General features: G+C 42.9%; 1 protein-coding gene across 3 annotated transcripts in view; it reads right to left on the bottom strand.

The window, feature by feature from the left end:
- Positions 1-24,657, bottom strand: part of mospd1 (motile sperm domain containing 1) — a 42,208-nt gene that overhangs the window by 4,326 nt on the left and 13,225 nt on the right. For all 3 annotated transcript variants that reach the window (XM_069893572.1, XM_069893571.1, XM_069893570.1), the window contains 4 exons: positions 20,118-20,347; positions 19,950-20,025; positions 14,353-14,576; positions 937-1,098 (listed from right to left, as the gene is read on the bottom strand). In XM_069893572.1, the coding sequence (XP_069749673.1) occupies positions 937-1,098; positions 14,353-14,576; positions 19,950-20,025; positions 20,118-20,271 (616 nt within the window). In that variant the 5' untranslated portion in view covers positions 20,272-20,347. The remainder of the gene's footprint in view (positions 1-936; positions 1,099-14,352; positions 14,577-19,949; positions 20,026-20,117; positions 20,348-24,657) is intronic.

The following is a 24,657-nucleotide window of genomic DNA, read 5'->3' as shown; positions in this document are numbered from 1 at the left end:
TATCTTCTTGGTCATATCGTCAAAAAACTAAAATCATATTCATGAAACACGATTTCCCACACAAAGCCACGCTGACTATCCATAATCAATCCCTTTTTGGCCTTCAAAAATCAAAGCATTGAATATAGGATTTGGGATGTAATAAGAGTTGTATGTATAAGACCTTGGTGAGTCCAAATTTATGTACTGTGTGTAGTTTTGATCACTTAACTCTAGGAAGAATATCGAGTAAATTGAAAGAGCGTAGAGAAGATTTACAAGGATGGTGCCAGGACTTAAACTGAGCTATAGGGAAAGGTTGGACAGGTTAGGACTTTATTCCCTGGAGCGTAAGAGAATAAGGGGAGACTTGATCAAGGTGTACAAAATGATGATGGGTATAAATGTGAATGCAAGCAGGCTTTCCCACTGAGGTTAAGTGAGATAAAATCTCAATGGTATGGATTAAGGGTGAAAGTGAAAATTTAAAGGGAGCATTAGAGGGAACTTCACACAGAGAGTGGTGGGTGAGTAGAACGACCTGGCACCTGAATTGGTGAATGTAGGTTCAATTTTGACAGTTGAGAAAAATTTGGACAGATATGTGGATGGGTGGGGCATGGAGGGCTATGGACAAGATTCAGGTCAGAGACTGGGCAGAAAATAGTTTGGTACAGACGAGAAGAATTGAAGCACCTGTTTCTGTGCTGCAGTGTTCTATGGTTCTATGGTCCTTGTCTTTCCAAATACAGGTGAATCCTGTCTCTCAGAATCCCTGTTAGTAACTTTCTCAGCACTGACGTTGAGTTGTTTTACAGCCCTTCTTAAATAAAGGCACCACCTTGGCCACCCATTACCTCTCCAATAGATGATGTCCCTGGCACATGGTTTCTGCAGGAATTTGCTTTTGTTTGAAGGGTAAGTATTTTACAGTATTCATGATAATAATGTGCTTACCCAAAACATAAGCAGCAACTAACTTCTGATTGATACTCAAATGGAGGTAGACTGGCACGAGGGATTCTGCTTCTCCAATTGTTGGTAACATTAATGCTGCAATGCAGATGATTCCCAGGAACACAGTAAGTAAACTGGGTCCCGAAGAGACAGCTCTGGATTCTGAAAATAAACAAGACATTAATGAGTCACCAAAAGGCAGGCAATGAAAGCAGGTGTATGATGAAATAGATATGGAACTTTTTGGAGCTAAGAAGGGATAAACTGAGAGGAATAAATTGCTTAGACGTTCATGTTTAGGCTCTCTTTCTTCTAGAAAATAGCATTCCAGATATCGCGAAGAACTAGGGGACTAAAAGGAATGAGAATCTTTACTGTTCTGAGGTGCTTGGTTTCAATGAGCAGGGCACTGAGTAAAAAATAAGGAAGTCCTGTTGCAGCTATTAAAAGCTTTGGTAAGGCTGCACTTAGAATACTGTGTGCAATTCTTGTCATTCCACACAGGAAGGATGTGGAGGCTTTGGAAAGGGTACAGAAGAAGTTCACCAAGTGTAGGAGGATGAAAGGCGAACTGATAGAGGTATATAAAGTCATGACAGGCATTGAAAGGGTAGACAGTTGGAATATTTTCCTCATTCCACACAAGAGGACGTGTTTAAGGTGAGGTGAAAGGAGTTTACAGGAAATATGTGATGCAAATATTTTAACAGTGTTGGGTGCCTGGAACAGGCTGTCAGGAGTTTTTAATTTTAAATTTAATTTAGAGAATGTATGGTAACAGGCTCTTCTGGCCCACGAGCCTATACCACCTATTAATAATACCATATGCATTTGGAGGGTGGGAGGAAACCAGAGTACCCGGAACAAACCCACACAGACACTGGATTCGAAGCTGGGTCAGTGGCATTGTAATAACATTGTGCTAACCGCTTTGTTAACTGTGCTGCTCACAACTAACCGAATTGTGGAGGAAGCAGATAAAATGGTAGCATTGAAGACTTCTGGGGAGAAATGTGAATATGAAGGGGAAGGAGGGTTATCCATCATGTGGAAGCAGTAGGGTTTCAGTTTGATGTGGATGTCATATTTGGCGCAAACACGTGGCTGTAGGGCCTGTTCCTGTGCTGTACTGTTCAATTTTCTATGACCTGATAAGGAACATCCTGGTGGCATCAGAAATGGCAGACACATTGACAATGTGTTCCAAAATTCTCCAGATTCTGGAAAAGGTCGCAGCAGATTGGAACACAAACACTCTTATTCCAGGGAAGGGAGAAAAATGCTCTTGTTTTGTCTTCTGTAGTGGAGGGATTTAACATTAGGGTTCTTAATTGACATTCCAATAGGTAGCACTCAGATGCTGCTGAATATCTTGAGAATTTTATTTTAGCTCTGCTCAACCAAGCAAGTAGAGCACAATCCATGGTCCATGCGGCTCATAGAGTGTAAAGACACGGGCATGTCAGGAGACCTTTTGAGGCTTTTTCAGGTGCATTCTCCGCTAAGAATGCGCCTGCAGAAGTGTCCCTTTAAATTGCGGTTCAGGTGGCAGCATTGAAAGTGCAGCACTGGCAACCTGAAAGGACAGCTGCGCCGGGAAGAGCATCTGAGCGCATTCCGGCTTCTGTCCCTTGGGCTGTCAATTCAGGATGGCTGGCTGTCAGCTGGGACTATCAGCGCAGGAATGTCCCACACGGGACGTCCCCACATTGATCCCACTGCCCCACTCACGAATTCAATCCCCACACCGTGGATCGCTCGGCGCGGGCTGTCCCCACACTGATCCCACTGCCCTACTCTCTCCCCACTCACGGGGCCTGAATCGGCCAGCGGGTGAGTATGGGGGCTGGAGCACCGGCGGGGGAGAAGGAGGCTGGAGCACTGGCGGGGGAGAAGGAGGCTGGAGCGGCCGGGGGGGAGAAGGAGGCTGGAGCGGCCGGCGGATGAGTACGGGGACTGGAGCAGCCAGTGGGGGAGGAGGCTGGAGCGGCCGGCGGGTGAGTACGGGGGCTGGAGCAGCCAGTGGAGGAGGAGGCTGGAGCGGCCGGCGGGGAAGTACAGGGGCTGGAGCGGACAGTGGGGGAGAAGGAGGCGCTCGAGTCGGGTACTGGCATTGTTTCGGCCAGTCCCCTTCTCCCCTGCCGGCCACTCCAGCCCCCTTCTCCCCACTCCCAAAATCAGTCATGACTGTGGGGACAGCCAGCACCAGCTGCCCGACAGCGTGGGGACTGATTCCATGAGTGGGGAGAGAGCGGGGCAGCGGGATCAGTGTGGGACGTCCGCGTGCTTACAGCCCGTGCCGGCCACCTGACAGCGTGGGGACTGGGAGAGGAGCTGTCAGGCAGATGTGGGGATTATCCCTCTCAGAGGAGGGTTACCAAACTCGCCTTGCAGGCGCCTCCTGCACATTCAAGTGGCCTTCCCACAGCCGCATTTTGCCAAAATATGCGGCTTTACAAGAGGGCCAAATGGCCAACTGAAAGTGCCTTGAGGAACAAAATCAGACATTCAGCCCATCGAGTGTGCTCCACTGACCATATCATGGCTGATACATTTTTCATTTCAGCCCCATTCTTTGACCTTCTCCCCATAACCTTTGACACCCCTTTACTAATCAAGACATGGAGGGATGGGTATGTTTGTGGATGATACCAAAGTTGGAGGTGTTGTGGATAGTGTAGAAGTTTGTCAAAGGTTACAACAGGATATAGACAGGATGCAGAATTGGACAGAGAAGTGGCAGAAGTGAAATTCAATCTGGATGAGAATGAATTGATGCACTTTCAACAGTCGAATTTGAACGCCGAGTATGTGGATAAGGCCAGGATTCGTAACAGTGCGGAGGAAAGTTCACAGATCCCTCAAAGTTTCTGCATAATCTAATAGGATGGATAAGAAGGCGTATGGTGTGCTTGCCTTTATGAGTTGGGAGGCATGAGTTCAAGAGTGATGAGGTAATGTTGCTGCTCTATAAAACTCTGGTTGGACCACACATGGAATATTGTGTTCAGTTCTGCTCACTTCATTATAGGGAAGATGTAGATAATTTAGAGAGAGGGCAGAGGAGATTTACCAGGATGTTGCCTGGATTGGAGAGCATGTCTTATAAAGCAAAGAAGTCAGAGCCAGGGCCTTTCTCTTTGGAGCAATGAAGAATGATTTAATAGTAGTATTCAAGATTATAAAGGGCTCATATAGGGATAGACAGTAAACATCATTTTAACCAGAGCAACAATTGCAAAATACTAGAGGACATCTGTTCAATGTGAATTGTGGCAAAGTTTTGGGGAGACATCAGAGTTAAGTATTTTATAAAGAGAGGCATGCGTGCTTGGAATGCGTTTCCGGGGTGGAGTGTGTAGTGGAGGCTGGTACAATTGGGACTTTTGAAAGACCCTTAGATGGCCACATGGATACAAGGAAAATAAAGGGTTATGAGTGTGAGGTAGGGAAAGATTAGATTGCTGTGGAGTAGCTTGTTGTGGGCCAAAGGGCCTGTATGGTGCTGTAACATTTTCTGTTATTTCAATTTAAATTTAGTCATACAGCATGAACAGGCCATTTCAGACCATGAGTCTGTGCTGCCCAATTTACAGCCAATTAACCTACACCCTGGAGCTTGTAACCCATCATGAAACTCAGCTTCCAATGTTGTTCTCCTAAGCCACATTTGGCAACAAATTCCACATTTCTCCTCTTATAAGAGTACCATCTTAAACTCTGAGGCTCTGGGTGGAGCAGCATCAGCCGAAGCAAAATAGTCAACATGTCAGAAGGAATTGCAGAGGGGAGATAGTGTAATGAGGATACGGTGGGAGGGGAATTGGTGTTCCAGGGAGGAGTGAAGATGAGGGAAAGATTGAAAGGGAGTGAGAGGCAAAAGAAATAAAATAGATGACATGGAGTAAGATAGGTCATAGAGGGTGGGTAGGAGACAGGTATAAAGGAGGAGATAATGGCCGTTGTAATGGTAGAAGTGGAGGATAAATTATACCAGATGGAATCAATGGGGGAGCAGGGGCATCCTGTAGGTGTAATTTTGGTGAAGGAGGACAAAAATGGGTGTGGTTGGTGAAATGTAGGGAAGGGGTCAAAAACAATTGTGGGAGAAGAAAGAAGTAGCTCAGAAGATGAGAGAGGAACACGTTACCTGAATTTGGAAAATTTAATGTTCATACCATTGGGTGCAGAGTTTTCAGGCAGAATTTCATGGAATCATAGATAATAGGTGCAGCCTATCAAGCCTGCACCACCACTCAATACAATCATGGCTGATCATATGACCCTAGTACTCTATTCCTGCTCTCTCTCCATACTCCTTTATCCCTTTAGCAAGAAGGACCACATCCAACTTCCTTTTGACTATATATTTAGTGAACTGGCCTCAACAACTTTTTGAGGTAGGGAGTTACATAAGTTCACAACTCTACTCATCCTATGACTACTTAAACCGTGACCACCCTAACAGAAAGAAACTGTCCTTGAACCTGGAGCTTAGTGTTTTCAAGCTCATGTATCTTCTGCCTGAGACAGGGGGGGAGCGGTGGAAGAAGGTGTCACCAGGGTGGAATGTGTTAGGAGGTTTCCCAAGTCAGTGGGAGGTATAGACTGAGTACATGGAGGGGAGATTTATATTTTTGTGATGGCCTAGGCTGCATTTACAACTCTGCAGCTTTTTTGTGGTCTTTGCTTGAACAAGGTAGATACTTGTTAATCTCCCAACAGGAGCTATGAGAGTAGAATGGGGACTGAGAGTAGGAGTGTTTAAAAAGCACTGGGAAAGGTAGGTGTTTGTTAATTTCTTCCATTTGCTAATTAGCTGTAGCCAATAAAAAGAAGGGGAGTTTAAGTGCAGTGACCACTGTAAGTGTGGGATGTTGAGGCTTTGGCTTAGGAGGCTTCAGTGAGCAGAGAGGAGGTAAGATAGCCCTAAAGAGGAACAAAAGGATTCAGGAAGATGGCACAGGTAAAGGCAGGGTTTTTTTTTTAACATTTCTTAGACAGCAAAAATGGTAGCCAGGGAAAGACAACAGTGCCTGTGGTGACTTTATCTGTGTGAAGTACATTCAGCTGCAGCTCCTCACAGACCGTGATAGGGAACTGGAGCTGGAGCTGGAGGCTGAGGGGGTGATAGACAGGAGTTACAGGGATGCAATCACACCTAGGTGGCAGGAGGAAGGGAGCTGGATAACAGTCAGGAAAACAAAAGGGAACAGTAAAAGAAATTACAGTTGCTTGAGAGAGAAACTGGACAAGTTGATTGGAAAAACACACTAATGGGGAAGACATCAGATCAGCAAAGACGGGAGTTTATGTGTGAAATGAGAAAAGTGCAGGATAAGCACATACAAAAAAAAAGAAAATCGTGAATGGAAAAATGAGACAATTGAGGCTGACGAGGGAAGAGGGAAGTTAAAGCCAAAGTAAAAGCAAAAGAGAAGGCAGATAAGGAAGCAAAAATAAGAGGACTGGGAGACTTTTAAAAACTTGGAAAAGATAACTAAGAAGGTGATTAGGAAGGAAAAGAATTATGAAATTAGATTAGTAAATAATCAAAAAGGAGAAGAGGATACCAAAAGCTTTTTTAAATATATAAGGAGTAAAAGAGTGACCAAAGTTAACATAGGACCAATAGAAAATGATGCTGGAGAAATTGCAAGGAGAATGCAGAGGAATTGAATGAATATTTTGGATCAGTCTTCACTGTGGAAGACATAGGAGCATACTAACGTCTCTCTCAGAAGAGAAGTAAATGTGGTCAAAATCACGAGAGAGAAGGTACTTGGGAATCTAAATGGTCTAAGGGTAGAAAAGCCTCCCGGACGGGATAGAATGCACCCTTGGGTTCTGAAGGAGGTAGCTGTAGTGTAGCTATAAATCAATAAAAATGTACCAATCAAAATAGAGGAGGAAATAAGGTGTAAACAGAGTATGAGATGGCCATGTCGAACTATAAATATTAACGGAATAGATAACCAAATCAAAAGGAAGAGGCTATTAAATTTACAGAATAAAGAAAAAAATAGATATAACATTCGTGCAGGAAACGCATCTAACTGAAGTAGAACATAATAAATTAAGGAGAGATTGGGTAGGGCACGTAACGGCAGCATCATATAACTCAAAAGCCAGAGTTGTAGGTATATTAATCAATAAAAATGTACCAATCAAAATAGAGGAGGAAATAATAGATCCAGCAGGGAGATATGTAATGATAAAGTGTCAGATATATTCAGAGCTCTGGAATATGGTCAATATATATGCACCTAATGAAGAGGATCAAAAATCTATGCAAGATATTTTTTTGAAGATTGTAGATTCGCAGGGGAATATATTGATAGGAGGGGACTTTAACCTTAATTTGGATTCAAAGATGGATGAAACTGGACAAAAGACTAGCAGAAAGAACAAAGTAGCCAAATTTATGGTTAAATCAATGCAGGAAATGCAACTTTTGGATATACGGAGGAGACAAAACCCAAAGGTGACGGAATATTCATATTATTCGAGTAGACATAAAACAGACTCAAGGATTGACCTGTTCCTGTTGTCGGCCCGTATCCAAGGGAGAGTTAGGAAAACGGAATATTAAGCTAGATTGTTATCTGATCACTTGCCCCTGAAATTAGCAATAGAACTGGAGGACATCCCACCAAGAACATATAGATGGAGATTAAACTCCATGCTACTTAAAAGACATGATTTTGGAGAATTTATTGAATGCCAAATTAAAATGTACTTTGAAATAAATACGGAATCAGTGAAAGACAAATTTATATTATGGGATGCAATGAAAGCCTTCATCAGAGGGCAGATAATAAGTTATGTAACTAAGATGAAAAAGGAGTACAATCGGGAAATAGAACAGCTGGAAAGGGAAATAGTAAGTACAGAAAGAGAACTAGCAACAAGGGAAGATACAACAAAAAGAAGAGAATTGGCGGACAAAAAAATAAAATACGAAACATTACAAACGTATAAAGTGGAGAAGAACATAATGAAAATAAAGCAGAAGTATTACGAGCTAGGAGAAAAAAAACACACAAAATACTAGCCTGGCAACTTAAAACAGAACAAACTAAAAGAACTGTATTGGCATCAGGGAAAAAGGACAAACAAATTACATATAACCCAACAGAGATCAATGAAAACTTTAAGGAATTTTTCGAGCAATTATACCGAACTGAGAACGAAGGGAAAGAAGACAAAATAGATGAGTTTCTAGCTAAATTTGAACTACCGAAATTGCAAGAAGAGGAGCAAAACAAATTGATAAAACCTTTTGAAATAGAGGAAATACAGGATATATCAAAAAAGCTACCAAACAATAAAATGCCTGGAGAGGACGGACTCCCAATAGAATTCTATAAAACATTTAAAGAGCTACTAATTCCTTCTCTCCTGGAAGTAATGAACCAGATAGAAGAACCATAAAACTTGCCAGATTCATGTAAAACAGCAATAATTACAGTAACACCAAAGACAGGGAAAGATCCACTAACACCAGCATCGTATAGACCAATATCTCTACTTAACTCAGATTATAATATAATAGCAAAACTATTAGCAAACAGATTGGCTGAGTGTGTACCAAAATTAGTAAAACTAGATCAAACTGGATTTATTAAGAAGACGAACAACGGACAATGTCTGAAAGTTTTCATTAACTTTATCCATGCAGTACAAGGAAATAAGATGCCAACAGTGGCTGTTGCTTTAGACACAGAGAAAGCCTTTGACACGGTAGAACGGAATTACTTATTCAAAGTATTACAGAGGTTCAACCTACCAGAGAAATATATTAATTGGATTAAAGCATTATATAAGGGACCATTGGTGAAGGTGACAGTCAATGGATATATATGGAACCAATTTAAATTAAGTAGGTCAACTAGGCAGGGATGTCCACTATCTCCCTCACTGTTCGCATTAGCAAAAGAACCATTGGCAGAACTAATAAGAACAGAAAAAAAAAGGGATAAAAATAAAGGAGAAAGAATATAAAATCAGTTTATTTGCAGATGACATCATAGTATACTTACAGAACCAGAATTATCAATAAAAGAACTACATAAGAAATTGAAGAAGTATGGAGAAATATCGGGGTACAAGATCAACACAAATAAAAGTGAAGTGATGCCAATGAATAATGCGAATTACACAAAGTTTAAAAAAGAATAACCATATAAATGGCAAACACAAGCAATCCGATACCTAGGTATTATTAGATAATAATTTAGGCCACCTATATAAATTAAATTATCAGCCATTAATGAAGAAATTACAGGATGACTTAGAACATAGCAAAGAATTGCCACTAACACTGATAGGGAGGGTAAATTGCATTAAAATGAATATCTTCCCAAGGATACAATACCTATTTCAATCATTACCAATTCCCTTAACAGAGAAATTCTTCAATGAACTAAAGAGAATAATAAGGAAATTCTTATGGAAAGAGGGGAAACCGAGGATAGCGCTAGATAAATTAACACAATGGTACAAACAAGGTGGTTTGCAGCTACCAAACTTTAAAAATTATTATAGAGCAGCAAAATTAAGATATCTATCAGATTTTTATCAAACAAGGGAAAAAACCAGATTTGTCCAAGATAGAGCTAGATAAAATAGGGGAGAAGGTACCAGAACATATACTTTATAAGTGGGATGAAAAACTGGTGCAATATAGAAGTTCACCAGTACTGCACCATTTACTCAACATATGGAAGACGATTCACTTAGAAAGGAAAAAAACAAATGACCAACTACCAAAATTATTACTGACGTAAAATCAACTAATCCCTTTCATAATAGATAACCTTTCCTTTAGAGAATGGGAGAGAAAAGGAATTAAAAGAATAGAAAATTGTTTTTTGGGAAATAATTTATTCTCATTTGAACAAATGAAGTACAAATATGGAATAATTCACAGTACAATGTTTGCATACTACCAACTGAAAACCTACTTAAAGGACAAATTGGGAAGTAGACTGAGATTACCAGAAGGAAGCAGCTTTGAATATGTGATTACAGAAACAACGATAATAAAAAGATTTATAATAAACATGTACATCAAGCTGCAAGAGAAAGAAAATGATGAAATAAGCTATAAACCCAAACAAAAGTGGGAAAAAGATTTAAACAAAGATAAAAAATGAAATATGGGAAAAGTTATGCTCAGGAACTATGAGAAATATAATAAATATGAGGTTACGCAAGATACAATATAATTGGTTACACAGGCTATATACCATGCCCCAAAAGTTAAATAAATGGGATCCAACATTATCAGATAGAAGTTTTCGCTGTAAGAAGGAAACGGGAACAGTACATGCAATTTGGGCATGTGAGAAAGTGGAAAAGTTTTGGGAAGATCTAAATCAGGTATTAAATAAAATCATAAAAAGCAACAAACCAAAAAATCCAGAGATCTTTCTTCTAAGTAATATAAGAAGTAAAGAACTAGGCCTCAAACTGGACGAAGCACAAAAAAGATTTATTATGATAGCCTTAGCTATAGGAAAAAAAATATGTAATGTCAACTTGGAAATCAGAAAAGAGCCTGAGAGTACAGCAATGGTACATGGAAATGAATAAATGTATTCCATTGGAAAAAAATAAAGTCACATTATTTGAACAAATTTGGGAACCGTACATGGAACACAACAGAGAGGGCTTGCCTCAGACCTCCACCCCCCAAAATGATAGAATGAGAAGAAGATGAAATGAACTGACGCAGTGTGTAAAAGTAGATGACACAATTTTCTTGTTTATTTTCATTGTGTGATGACATTGCTCAATGGTTTTATTGTATTGTATATGTGGAATGTTTAATGGGTTTGGAGGGGGATGGGAAGGAGGGAAGGAAGGGAAGGGGGAAAAAAGGGAAGAAAATGACACTGTGTATATTCAAGAGGGAAATGTTTGTGTGTATTTTGATTAATATGGTTCATAGTGTAAAAAAATTTTAAAAAGGAGGTAGCTGTAGAGATTGTGAAGGCATTGGTAATGATCTTCCGGGAATCGATGGATTCCAGTAGACTGGAAGATCACAAATGTCACTCAGCTGTTTTAAGAAGGGAGCAAGGGAGCAGAAAGGAAATTATAGACCTATTAGCCTGATGTTGGTGGTTGGAAGGCTGTTGGAGTCTATTGTCAAGGATGAGGTTCAGAATACCTGGAGGTGCATGAATAGATAGGTCCAAGTCAACATGGTCTGACAAATCTATTGCCATTTTTTTTTTAAGAGATCACAAATAGGAGAGACAGGGGAGATGCAGTGTATTTGGACTTTCAAAAGGCCTTCGACAAGGTGTCACATGAGGGTACTAAACAAGATGAGAGCCCACAGAATTACAGGAAGGATTCTAGCATGGCTAGACCATTGGTTGGTCAGCAGAAAACAGAGTGTAGGAATAATGGGATGCTATTTTGGTTGGCTACCAGTTACCAGTAGTGTTCTGCAGGGTTCGGTGTTGGGGCGGCTTCTTTTTGCATTGTATACAAATGATTTGGATTATATAATAGATGGCTTTGTGTCTCACTTTTCAGATGATACCAAAATAGGTGGTAGCGGAGGTGGTGCTGAGGATCCAAAATGGCTGCAGAGAGACTTGGATAAATTAGGAAAATGGGGAAATAAGTGGCAAATGATGTACAATGTGGGAAAGTGTTTGGTCATGCACTTTTGTAGAAGAAATAGACAGGCAGACTATTCTTTTGATGGGGTGAACATTCAAAATTCCGAGGTGCAAAGGGGCTTGAGAGTCCTCATGCAGGATACCCGAAAGGTTGATGCAATGTTGGCATTCATTTCTTGAGGGATAATATTCAAGAGCAGGGATGTAATGTTGAGACTCTACAAAGCACCGATGAGTCCTATCACCTTGTACAGTTTTAGGTGACGTATTTGAAAAAAGAGAGTTTAGAGAAGATTTACTAGAATTATATCATGAATGAAAGGGTTAATATAATGAGGAACGATTGTCAGCTCTTGGACTGCACTTGTTGGGAGTACAGAAGGATGAGGGGGGACCTCAGAGGCATTTTGAATGCTGAAAGCCCTGGACTGAGTAGAATTGGTAAGGATGTTTCCAATGGTAGGGGATTCTCGGACAAGAGGGCATAACATCAGGATAAAAGGGTGTCAATTTAAAACGGAGATGTGGAAAAAATTCTTAAGTCAGAGTGCCATGAGCCTGTGGAACTTATTGTGAAGTCATTGGGTGTATTTAAGACGGAGATTTACATGTATTTGATTAGTCCCGCATCGGACTTGTCAGTCACAAACGAGCCTGCAGCTGACGTGGACATTTACCCCCTCCATAAATCTTCGTCCGCGAAGCCAAGCCAAAGAAGAAGTCAGGTCATCAAAAGTTACAGGGAGAAAGCCAGGGAGTGGGCTAAGTAGGAGGATGGATCAGCTCATGATAAGAATGGCGGAGTAGAATTGATGGGCCTATCGACCTACTTCTGCTCCTATATCATGTGTGATTTTGTACATCTTGTGTGAAGAGGCAGTCAGTGCAGAAAGTAATTAGAACTAAAATAAGTTGCTTTAGCAGGCAATCCAATAGGCTTCTACAGATATATTAAGTGCATATGGCAAACCGCGCCACTCCATTATCAAACCAGCATCCATAGTTGCAGGCCCCCACAGGATCTCGAGTTCCCGGTGGCTGGGGGACACAAAGGATTCTGGGTGGTGTGTGACTTCCAGGGTCAGGTGATGGTGATAGCGTGCCTACTATTTATTTAAACTGCTGCGAAGGTCCCATTAAAAAAAATTCTGTGGTTCAGGTCGCAGATGACTTCTGTTGTGCTTTGTTCACTGCACCACTCGCTACAAGCAAAGGGATAATAAGGACAAAATTGGTCCTTTAGAAGATCAGAGTGGTCGGCTATGTATGGAGCCAGAAGAGATGGGGAAGATCTTAAATGGGTTTATCTGGATCTGTATTTACTCAACAAACTGGTGGAGTCTATGGAAGTGAGGAGAGATAAAAACGAGAGGACATGGGTTAAGGTTGAAAAGGGAAAAGTTTAAAGGGAACGTTCAGGGAACTTATTCACACAGAAAGTAGTGGGGGTGTGGAACGAGCGGTCAGCTAAATTGGTAAATGCAGGTTCAATTTTGATATTTAAGAACAATTTGGACAGGTACATGGATGGGAGGGATATGGTCCAGGAAGATACAGATCAGTGGGACTTGACAGTAATAGTCAGCATTAACTAGAAGGAACAAAAGGCCTTTTTCTATGCTATACTGTTCTATGAATGAAAAGGTTAATACACTTCCTGTACCAAGATGTGGTGTGTCTGGACAGGATACTTTCTAGGTGCTGTCAAGACGAGACCTTTCATTCCAGCGCAATTGAAATGTCCTCCATTTTCAGAGAACTCAGTTTCCAATCTGCTGTGGTCAACAGAGCCATTTTCTCTGTTTCTTGGAGTTCCACTCTCACCCACAGATGTGAGAGTGGAAGATGTTCCACCCACAGATGTTCCACTCACACCTTAAACAGATCAAAGATTGAAATACCCTTGCTCTCATCTCTCACCCCACTGGCTCTGTACTCAACACATCATACTGTCATGCCCACAGCTGCAACTTGACCTGATCACCAGACATGTCTACCCCTCCCTACCCCTTTTCATTTTCCACAGGGATTGAGCTCTCTGTCACTCCCTTGTCTGCTCATCTCTCCCTACCCACTTCTTCATGAGCCTTAGTACTTACCCTTGCTGTTGCAGAAGGTGCAACACTTGCGCTTACACCTCCTCCCTCACATCCATTCAGGAACCTAAAAACTCTTCCAGGTTAGACACAGATTCATGTGCATCTCCTCTAACCTCATCTACTGCATTTGTGATCTTGATCCGGCTTGCTCTACATTGAGGAAACTAAATACTAAACATCAATGTTCTGTCCTCAATGGCCATCCTGAGCATCCAGTTGCATACCATTTCAACTCCCATTCCCACTCTGATCTGTTTGTCCTGAGCAGTTTCCATTGCCAGAATAAGGTTCACTGTAAACTGGAGGAATAACACCTCATGTTCCACCTGGGCCATCTGCAGGCCAATGACATGAACAACAAAGTTTCCATTTCAGGTAACGAATCCCCTCTCCTCCATGGAACTATTTTTGTTCTCCCTCTGCCACCTCCCAACCCCTTCAAAAAATGTAATGCCTTTTTCCACCCCACCTCCACTCATTCCCTTTGGGTTCCATCCTCGATTACTGTTGACATTCATAGTTCGCTTGAGTTGCCATCTTGGACTTCCACCCTTCTGCCAACCTCCTTTTTCATCATAACTGTCTTATTTTTTCACAATCTTTATCTTCCCCTTAAGCATACTGCCTTTCTGTCCCTTGGCAGCAGAGTAGAGGTAAAACAACAGTAACATTCTTACCCTGCTGGAATGAAGTCTGTTCAAAAAATACTGCCTCAGCCAAATGCTCCTTAATGTGTTTGTCTTCCTCCTCCTTTCGCTCCTGCTCTTTTGTAGATGGAAGGAGAATGGAAATCACTTCCTTTTTACCCAGTGCTTTCCGCTGGCTTTGCTCAGAAACTTGAAGTCGGAATTTGTCTATGACACCATAGTGACAAGGCCGCACATCTCTATGGCGAATAACACTGGAGAGGGAATAACACACTTCAGTAAAAGCATTGTTGAAAGTTCGAACTGCGAAATGAGAGCACCCCAAAAAAAAACAACCAATAAAAAAAAGGATAAGTTGACCAAAAAAATAAACACTACCACCATAACAGCTCAAATATTCCATTGTCTGCACATTTACTGTTTTACTCTGGTAATTTTTGAATTGTAGCAGACTGAGCGACCATGTGGTTAGACGGGCTGAATCATCACACCAGCCAGTCGACTCAATATGGAGTGGACCCTTCACTACCAAGGAGAAGCCTGCGGTTGACGCCACGTGTGGTCTAAGGGAACTCCCCGCTTCCGGTTGGCGTACCGCCGGCCAAGGATTGACGTTGTGACGTGCTTACATCACTTCCGGAAGCAGGCACACATGTCATCGGAAGTGGGAGTCCCCTTTGCACAACGTGGTGAATTCAAACAATAAAATCACTTTACTGGTTCACGCTCGCACCGTGTGGACATCTCTTTATTCTGTAGCTCTGCTGTTGCAGATGCAACAGTAGTGACCCCGATGGTATCGAACAAAACAGGATGTAAGATACCGCTACTATTATAGTCACAACGGCTGCGACCAACGCAGTGACCGTGCATTTGCTGCCCTTTTGGGCAAACCAGCCCAGGAGCTGGCTGCAACTGGCTGAGTCCAAGTTCCACATCACGGGAATAGTCCACACCTGGTAGCCAACGAGGCAAACAGGCTTTTCTGCACCCCACAGCAGAGCTCCATCCATGTGTAGCCCATCTACACAGTCGGCGCCGCCGACTCAACCAGCCTGCCGGGAAACCTAACAGTGGCCGTGGCACAACCGCAATGCGACAGGTGCACAGAGAAGCAAAGCAAATACAGTTTTTACCACCAAAGATGGGGCAAAAATTCCCTGCAATGCCGCTCCCCCCGTCATCCTACCCAACCACCAACAACAGGAAACGGGCAAGCCGGCCGTCGATAATGGCCTTGGCGGTTGGCGCTCTTAAAGGCCTACTCTACCTCAGAGACAAACTGACGAAGAGGGACTTCCTAGTTTGCACGGGTACAGAAATCAGCCTCGTCTCACTGACATTTCGAGGTCAGACACAACCCCAAGGGCCTCTCCCTGCAAGTGGCCAATGGATCCTCCATCCCGAGCTACAGAACCCACCTGGTCACAATCCACGCCGCAGACACTGTTTTCCAGTGTAAGTGCACAATCACGGCCGTGGGACAGGCCCAACCTGGAGCAGACTTCCTACGGCCACACGAATTTCTGGTGGACATAAGATGCCGGTTGGTGAACGCTACTGTGTTTCAGTCTTTCCCACTCACCCTGCAGCAGTGCCCTTCTCTGCCGTTAGGGATTCATGCCCTGGACCAAGATGAGTATGCCCACCTATTAACCAAGTACCCGGCCTTGCTAGCACCCAACTTTCATGAGTCCAATCCACCACATGGCGTGGAGCACCACATCGAGACTGCCGGGTCCCCAGTGCAGGCCCAGCACCTCCCACAAGACAAGCTCAGCAAACCAAGGCCAAAACTTCCCCAAGCTGAGCATGACCAAAGGCTTTCAGGAGATCCTGGAGATGGTAAACTTCTATCATTGCTTCCTACTGGGACGGCCTCTCTCATGCAGCCTCTGTTCAATCTCAAGTTCGGCGACAAGATGTTCCAGTGGATACCGGATACCACAGGAGCATTCAATACCACTAAGGTGGCACTGGCAAGGGCCACAGTGCAGGCGCATCCAGACTCAACAGACACGTCAGACAGAGCAGTGGGCGTTGTACGCGCAGTGCTGGAGTGATGGGTCGATGAGCACTGGTGCCCCTTGCCTTCTTCAGTAAACACCTCCAGATGCCAATGTGGTGGCTGACAGGCTGTCTAGACCCATGATTTCCACAACCTCAGGAGGGCTCTACGTCACCCAGCTGGCCAAGGACGAGACAGAGGATGCAGATGTCCAGGCCTACCGGACTGCCATCACCAGCCTGAAGGTCAGCGATTTCTGCCCCTCACCAGGAGGCCCGTCCCTCCTGTGCGACGTCTCCTCAGGGTTTCCCAGACCCATCCTACCCGCGACTTGGCAATGGCAGGTTTTCAACCAGATCCATGGCCTGTCCCACCCCTCCATAAGGTCCACGGTCTGCCTGTTGACCAACAAGTTCGTGTGGCAGGGCATCCGCCGAGACGCGACCCTGAGGACCAGAACTTGCTTGCAGTGCCAACATGCCAAGGTACACAGACACATGAAAGCCCCACTTCAGACCTTTGAGCTGGTACAGCGCTGTTTCAAGCACATATACATTGTTGGCCCCCTCCCCATGAGCCAGGGCATGCGGTACCTGTTCACGACAATTGACCATTGTACTTACTGGCCGGAGGACATACGCATACCCACGTGCAACAGAGATGTGTGCCAGAGCCTTCTTATCCACCTGGGTTGCGCATTTTGGAGTCTGACCCACATCACCTCGGACCGATGGGCACAGTTAACCTCCTTGAGTACACAACACCACGGCCTATCATCCTCAAGCAAATGGCCTGGTTGAGCGTTTCCACCGCCACCTGAAGGCAGCCTTGAAAGCCTGACTGCAAGGCCTGAATTGGGTGGATGAGCTCCCATGGGTGCTCTTAGGCATCTGCACAGCACTGAAGGAGGACCTGCCAGCCTTATCCCCAGAGGTGTATGGTTTCCCACTCACCAAGCCCACAGCCCAGTGCCTTAGACGTCCTCCAGAGGTTGAGGGTGCAAGCAGGTGAATGCCCACCACCCCCCCCAACCACTGTCTTGACATGGATCGCCGCCCAGCCATGTCCCCATGGACATGCAGTCCACCCACTAGGTCTTCGTGTGGAGAGGACAACAAGGAACAGTGTACATATGAAGGCCCATTCAAAGTGCTGCAGAGAGACTGTGTCATGTTTAGACTGAACATTGGCGGCTAACAGGACAGATTCACAATCGACCGCCACAAGGGAGCAGACCTGGACTCTGACCTTCCAGCCCCGGACCCCCAGGTCAGACACAGAGGCCAACAATCCAGAGACTGTGTTAACCTGCAAAGGGGACAGCTGCCATTCTTGGGGGGATGGGGGGTGGCAGTGGTGTAGTGGACCAAGTGACTGTGCAGTTAGACAGACCAAATCGCCACACCAGTCAGCCAACCAAGATGGCACGGGTCCCCCTTCACTACCGAGAAACCCGCGGTTGACACCACATGTGGACTAAGGGAACTCCCTGCTTCCGGGTGGCGTATTGCCGCCCAAGGAGTGACGCCGCGATGCTGATGTCACTTTCGGAAGTCAGCACACACATCATGGGAAGTGGGCATCCCCTTTGCGCAACACAGTGAATTCAAACAATAATTTTACTGGTTCACCCTCTCACCGTGTGGACGTCTCGTTATTCTGTAGCTCTGCCATGGCAGACACTACAGAATCTTATCTCAGATGTTAAAAAAACAAATGGAGAAAATTACAGAGGGAATGCACATAGTCAACTAAGATGGTGATTGGGAAGGAAAAGATCAATTATGAAAAGAGGTTAGCATACAAAGAGTAACCAAAGTAGACATAGGACCAATAGAAAATGACACTGGTGAAATTGCAATGGGAGACTAGGAAATAACAATGGAACTGAATGAATGTTTTGGATCAGTCTTCACTGTGGAAGATATTAGTAGCAGACTGAATTCTCATGACTCTCTCGGAAGAGAATTGAATGTGGTCAAGATCATAGAGAGAAGGTACTTGGGAATCTAAATAGCCTTAGGGTAGATAAGTCTCCCAAACTGGATGGAATGCATCCATGGGTTCTGAAGGAGGTAGTTGTAGATTGTGGAGACATTGGTAATGATCTTCCAGGAATCAATAGATTCTGGTGGACTTAAGATCATGAATGTCACTCTGCTATTTAAGAAGGGAGCAAAGCAGCAGAAAGGAAATTATAGACCAATTAGCCTGATGTCAGTGGTTGGGAAGTTGTTGGAGTCAATTGTCAAGGATAAGGTTACAGAATACCTGGAGGTGCATGAAAAGATAGGCCCAAGTTTCTCCTTAAAGGAAAATCATGTCTGACAAACCTTTTGCAATTTTTTGAAGAGGTCACAAGTAGCATATTGGGGCCACTTCTTTTTATGATGTATATAAATGACATGGATAATGGAATAGATAGCTTTGTAGCTAAATTTGCAGATACCAAAATAGATGGTAGGGGAGGTAGAGCTGAGGATACCAAAAGGCAGCAGAGAGACTTGTATAGATGAGGAGAACAGGCAAAGAGGTGGCAGGTGAAATACAATGTTGAAAAGTGTACGGTCATGCACTTTGGTAGAAGAAATATATGAGCAGACTATTATTTAGATGGGAGAAAATTCAAAATTCCAAGGTGCAAAGGGACTTGGGAGTCCTTGTACAAGATGCACTAAAGTTTGACCTCCAGATTGAGTTGGTGGTGAAGAATGTTGGCATTCATTTCTAGAGGAATGACATACAAGAGCAGGGATGTAATGGTGAGACTCCACTTTCAGATTTATTGTCAGAGTACATACATGACATGACATACAACCCTGAGATTCCTTTTTCCTGTGAGTACTTGGAGTACTGTGTACAGTTTTTGGTGCCTTATTCGAGAAAAGACGTGCTGGTAGTGGAGAGGGTTCAGAGGAGATTTACTGGGATGATACCAGGAATGAAAGGGTTAGCATATGAGGAACAATTGTTGGCTATTGGACTGTACCCGTTGTAGCACAGAAGGATGAGAGGAATGTGAAAGGCCTGGATTAAGTAGAAGTGGTAAGGATGTTTCCCATGTTAGGGGATTCTCGGACAAGAGGCATAACATCAGGATAAAAGGGAATCAATTTAAAACAGATGTGGAACATTTTCTTTCATCAGAGGGTTGTGTGTCTGTGGAAGTTGTTGCCACAGGTGGCTATGGCAGCGAGGCCATTGGGTGTATTTAAGTAGAAGGTTGACAGTTATTTGATCACACAGGGTATCAAGAGTTACAGGGAGAAAGCCGGGGAGTGGAGCTGAGAGGGAGAGTGGATCGGCTCATGATTAGAATGGCAGAGCAGACTTGATGGGCCAATCGGCCTACTTCTTCTGCTCCAACATCTTGTGATCTCTAATTCAGATCAAGATTTTGATAACTCCATCTGGCACCCTTGCACTGACCATGGGACCGTGCACCCAGGGACATCTTGAGGATGTGAATAAGATATCAAAGGCCCTTTACTGCATCTAACTCTGCCATTAAACTTCAACTCCTGTGACAGCTTTGCAACTACCAAACACTAAAAACAATAGCGAGATCTCAGGACGCTAGTAAAGTGCTGGTTTAACATGAGAAACTCTTTTTACTTACATGTCAACGCAGCACTGAGGCTTCACTGCACCTGCAGCATCAACAACAACATATTTGTTTGGGGCAGTGCACAGAACTAAAGCCACAGAAGAGAAAGTATTAGCACATGAAAGCAGCCTTGCCACTAAAAGATGTTCAGTACAAATCTTTGAAAAGGTGAACATATACCTTTAAATTTTAATGCAAACTCATAAGGATTATAAAGTGTCAACACCTGTTTGTGTGTTGACTGATCTTCTGCATCAAATACCAGTTCTGTTGGGAATACAAAGACTGGAAGATTTCCTTCCACTAGTTCTGGCTGGTGCCTGTGTTGCTGCATTGGCACTCAGTTTCTTATTCTCTTTAAACCCCTTCAAAAAAGCCACTCTCTACAGTCCTCTGAGCATTCTGGAGACCTATAAATAAAAGGAAAGTTTCACAGAATTAAATTTACAGAGAAAAATTCTTTCAAGATTGCACAATTGAAATGGTGATAAATTTTCTGCCTTTTAATATAGTTCCAGAGTAAATATTTATAAATGAACTGACACCCAAGGATCCAATCATTCTCAAAGAAACAGATCTACTTTGGATTCACAAAACTCCTAACGATAACATTATTTTTTATATAGTCGTTAAAAAATATTTGGAAAAGTCAAAATACAGAAATAGTTATGAGAGGCACATTTTCTTCAATGTTGTAGCTCACCCAAAGGGCTGAAAAAAGAACAGAAACATTACAGCAGAGGCCCTTCAGCCCACAATGTAGTGCTGACTTATGGAAACCTACTCCACACAGTTTCATTTTTCCCTATCTCACACCCATAACACTCTAAATTTCTTAAATGAACTAAATGAATGCCTATATTATCAACTCTCTCTCAGTTAAAGGGTGGTACATGTTTGGCTAACTTACCAATGCTGATCATCCCCTGTGACATTGCCGAAGGGTAGACTAAGGTCTTTAGGCAAGACCATAAGGAACATGTACTTGGAGCTGACAACACGTGAACAGGAGCAGACTCTTTCAAAACATCCATCTGAACTTTTTCCATTTGCATTTTATCATGGAGATGGATTTGATACAAAAAGGCCATCATAATTAAAAGCTACATTGGAAACTTGCATGGGATTTGTTTTTAATTAATGAAGATTAGTATTATATAATGGGAAAAAAGTTGAAAAATATGCACTGACATGTCATCATTTTTTGACATTGATGTGCATTTGTATGCCCAAGTCTTTGGATAACAGTACTCTCCAGGGCTCTGCCATTCACTCACTGTGTCCTACTAATATGTCTTTGGGAGATGGGAGGAAACTGATGTACCCAAAATAAACTGTTACAAGAAACCATGAGAGTTCTACAGACACTAAACCCCTGATCATCAAAACTGTGCCATAACAGCATGAGCTAGCCCATTGCTGAGAATCCTATTAGTTGATGAAGACTGAATCTAAGTGCTCATTCATACCACAACTGTGCATATCTGCTTCCAAGTGAGTACATCCCATTTGACCATCTCTTTCCTTTTTCAAATCCCCCCCAGAGGTTTCTTTAAGCAGAATTGTTCTATTTGTTTTATCAATGTGATATCCATCACCTCTCTGAAGAGAGCTTTGTGCATGGGAAAATATGATTTTGAGGCCCTGCCTTTTGGCATACTTTGATGAAGGGCTCCGGCCCAAAATGTTGGTTATATATCTTGACCTCCAATGGCCACTGTGAGACCTGCTGAGTTCATTTGGGTTTTGAAGAGATGACCAAGATTGACGAGGGCAAGACAGTGGACATCAACTGTATGGACTTTAACGAGGCCTCTGAAAAGGGTGCAGAAAAGATTCTCAAGAATATTACTGAGACTAGTAGGCTTGATTTATAAAGTCAGGCTAGGGTAATCCCCAGAGCCAATGCCACTAAGTGGAGACCTTATGATTTTCTCAACCTGTGAGGGTTACAGTTAATTCAGTAGTCTCAGTCTTTTTCCCATGGTAGGGGATTCAAAAACTGGAGTGTGTTGATTTAGGATGAGAGGGAAAAGATTTAAAAGGGACCTGAGGGTCTTTTGTTTTGACAAAGAGGGTGGTGGATATATCAAACAAGCTGCCAGAGGACGTGGCATACTTTTGAACACTAGCAAAATAATATTGCCTTTGCTTTGTACTAATTGATCTCTCCCTGTAACTGCACACTATACTGTGTTTTTATTGCTGTAATATGAATTAACCAGCTGGAGTGCTTGCAAAATTAACTTTATTGCTCTACCTCGGTACATATGACAATAAATGTGAAGTTGAACCAGAGGCCAGAACAATTTTCATGTTTAAAAAGGATTTTAGACAGGTATATGGATAGGAAAGGATAGGAGTTGTACAAAGGAAAATGAGACTAGCTTGGGCAACAGGCCCATTTCCAAGCTGCATATCTCAATGACACTGATTGCGCAATTGCATTTTGTCCAATGATCTTAGATCCCAATTAGGAAGAAATCTGTCTTCATCTTCTTGATAATAGTTCTTCTTCTGGTGACAATTTTGATCCTAAAGGGATCCTATCTTTTTCTGAGCAATTCTAAATCTTATATAGAAATGTAAGAGCATACAGAACCTCCAATTAGTCACTTCAGTGAAAATTGTTTGAACAATCTCATCATATGAATGCATTACAAAATAGGTGAATTTAATAACTGTTATCCATGAGTGATTGCAAAGTGATCATCAAGATTAAGAATTCATATTTGTGGGTAGTAGTATTTGGAAGAGGTATGAAAAGTGGAAAGACATGATTGTCTTTATATTAAGGAATGGGTTAAATGAGGAAGAACTCAGCTCAGGGAATGAATAGTCAGAGTTCTACAATACAGTAGGCCTTTGGCCCATCTTATCCATGCTGATCAAGTTAGTCCCCTTTGGCTTGTATCTGTCACAGCCCTCGATATCCATGTACCCTCAAAAATACCTTTTGAACATAACAATTGTACCTGCTTCTATCATTTCCTTTGACTGCTCTTTCTGTAAACCTATCAACCACTATGTGAAGAAGGTGTCCCTTTAATCTTTCCTCTCATCCATCTTAGATCGACGCCTCTAGTTTTGGACTCCCCCACTCCGAGTAAAAGACTGTTACTATTTACCTTGTCTTGGTCTATCTTGATTTTATAAACCTTAATTAGACCCCTTCTTAGCCACCCATGTTCCAGGGAGAAAAGTCTCAGCCTGCCCACCTTTCCAGATAAATTCAAGATCCCCAAGTCCCATTGGCATTCTCAAGAATCTTTCCTACCCCTTTCCAGTTTAATAATAGCTTTCCGATAGCTGGATGACCAAAATTGCACCTAATACTCCAAGTGCAGTCTCCCCAACATCCTGACCTTTCTGCTTCTGCACTAACTGTCTTAACTGATGAAGAGAAGCATTCCAAACACCTTCTTCACCACTTATCCACCTTTATCACCACAAGGTTTATGTGGAATTAAGATACAAGGGGCAGGAAATGTTGTGGGGAATGTTGTCAAACTGCGATTTTTATTGAGGGAAAAGTACAAAATTAAGAAATTAGTGCCATATGTCACAAGGGAAATACAACGATCACTGATAGAGTTCAATCAACAGAGACTGTGCATGATGACTTTCAGATTTATTATGTGACTACATACATGACATCACATACATCAATGAGATTCTTTTTCCTATGGGTGAAGCAGAATTACCACTTCCTGGTAGTGCAAAAAAAACTAGACTCAACATATACATGTAGACAAATAAATGTAAACAAACTGTGCAATACAAAAATAATCAATAAAATGGAAAAGTAAGAGTTCTTAAATGAGTCCATGATTGAGTTTGTTGTTGAAGAGGTTGATGGTGGAGGGGTAGCAGCTACTCCTGGACCTGGTGGTGTGAGTCTTGTGGCTCCTGTACCTCTTTCCTGATGGAAGCAGTGGGAACAGAGCGTGCGATGGGTGGATCGTTGACGATTGCTGCTGCTCTCCGACGGCAGCATTCCCTGTAAATCTTCTCAATGCTGGTGAGGGTTTCACCTGTGATGGCCTGGGCTTTACGGTCAGGGGTATTGGTGTACCCATACCAGACTATGATGCACACTTTCCACCAAAAATCTGTAAAAATTTGCCAGGGTTTCTGATGTCAAATCAAGCCTCCGCAAACACCTGAGGAAGTGGAGGCACTGTTGTGCTTTCTTCACAGTGCCATTGGTGTGTAGGGTCCAGGAAAAATCCTCCGAGATAGTGACCCTCAATTATCACTGGATGGTACAACTCTGCTTTTCCCTTCTTGGTCACATTGAATGCAAGGTTTTTCGGCCAAGTTTTCAACCTCCCTCCTGTGCGTTGACTCATCCCCTTCCTTTAGACAACCCACTACCATGGGATCATCAGCAAATTTGTAGAAGGTGGTGTTGCTCTTCCGAGTCACACACCCATAGGTATATAGTTAGTAGAGCAGGGGGCTAAGAACGCAGCCCTGTGGCTCCAGCACTGATGGAGATATTCTTATCAATTCTCACTGATTGTTGTCTGGAGGTGAGGAAATCGAGGATCCAATTACACAGTGGGGTGTTGAGTTCCAGGTCTTGGAGTTTGCTGATCAATTTTGAGAGGATAATGTGTTAAACGTTGAACTGTAGTTGATAAAGAGCATCCTGATGTATGCATCTTTGTTGTCCAGATGTTCCAGGGCTTTGTGTAGAGCCAGTGAGATGACCTGT

The sequence above is a fragment of the Narcine bancroftii genome, chromosome 8 (genome assembly GCF_036971445.1).
Source record: "Narcine bancroftii isolate sNarBan1 chromosome 8, sNarBan1.hap1, whole genome shotgun sequence".
Classification (NCBI taxonomy): domain Eukaryota; kingdom Metazoa; phylum Chordata; class Chondrichthyes; order Torpediniformes; family Narcinidae; genus Narcine; species Narcine bancroftii.
This window is presented reverse-complemented; position numbering and strand designations above follow the sequence as displayed.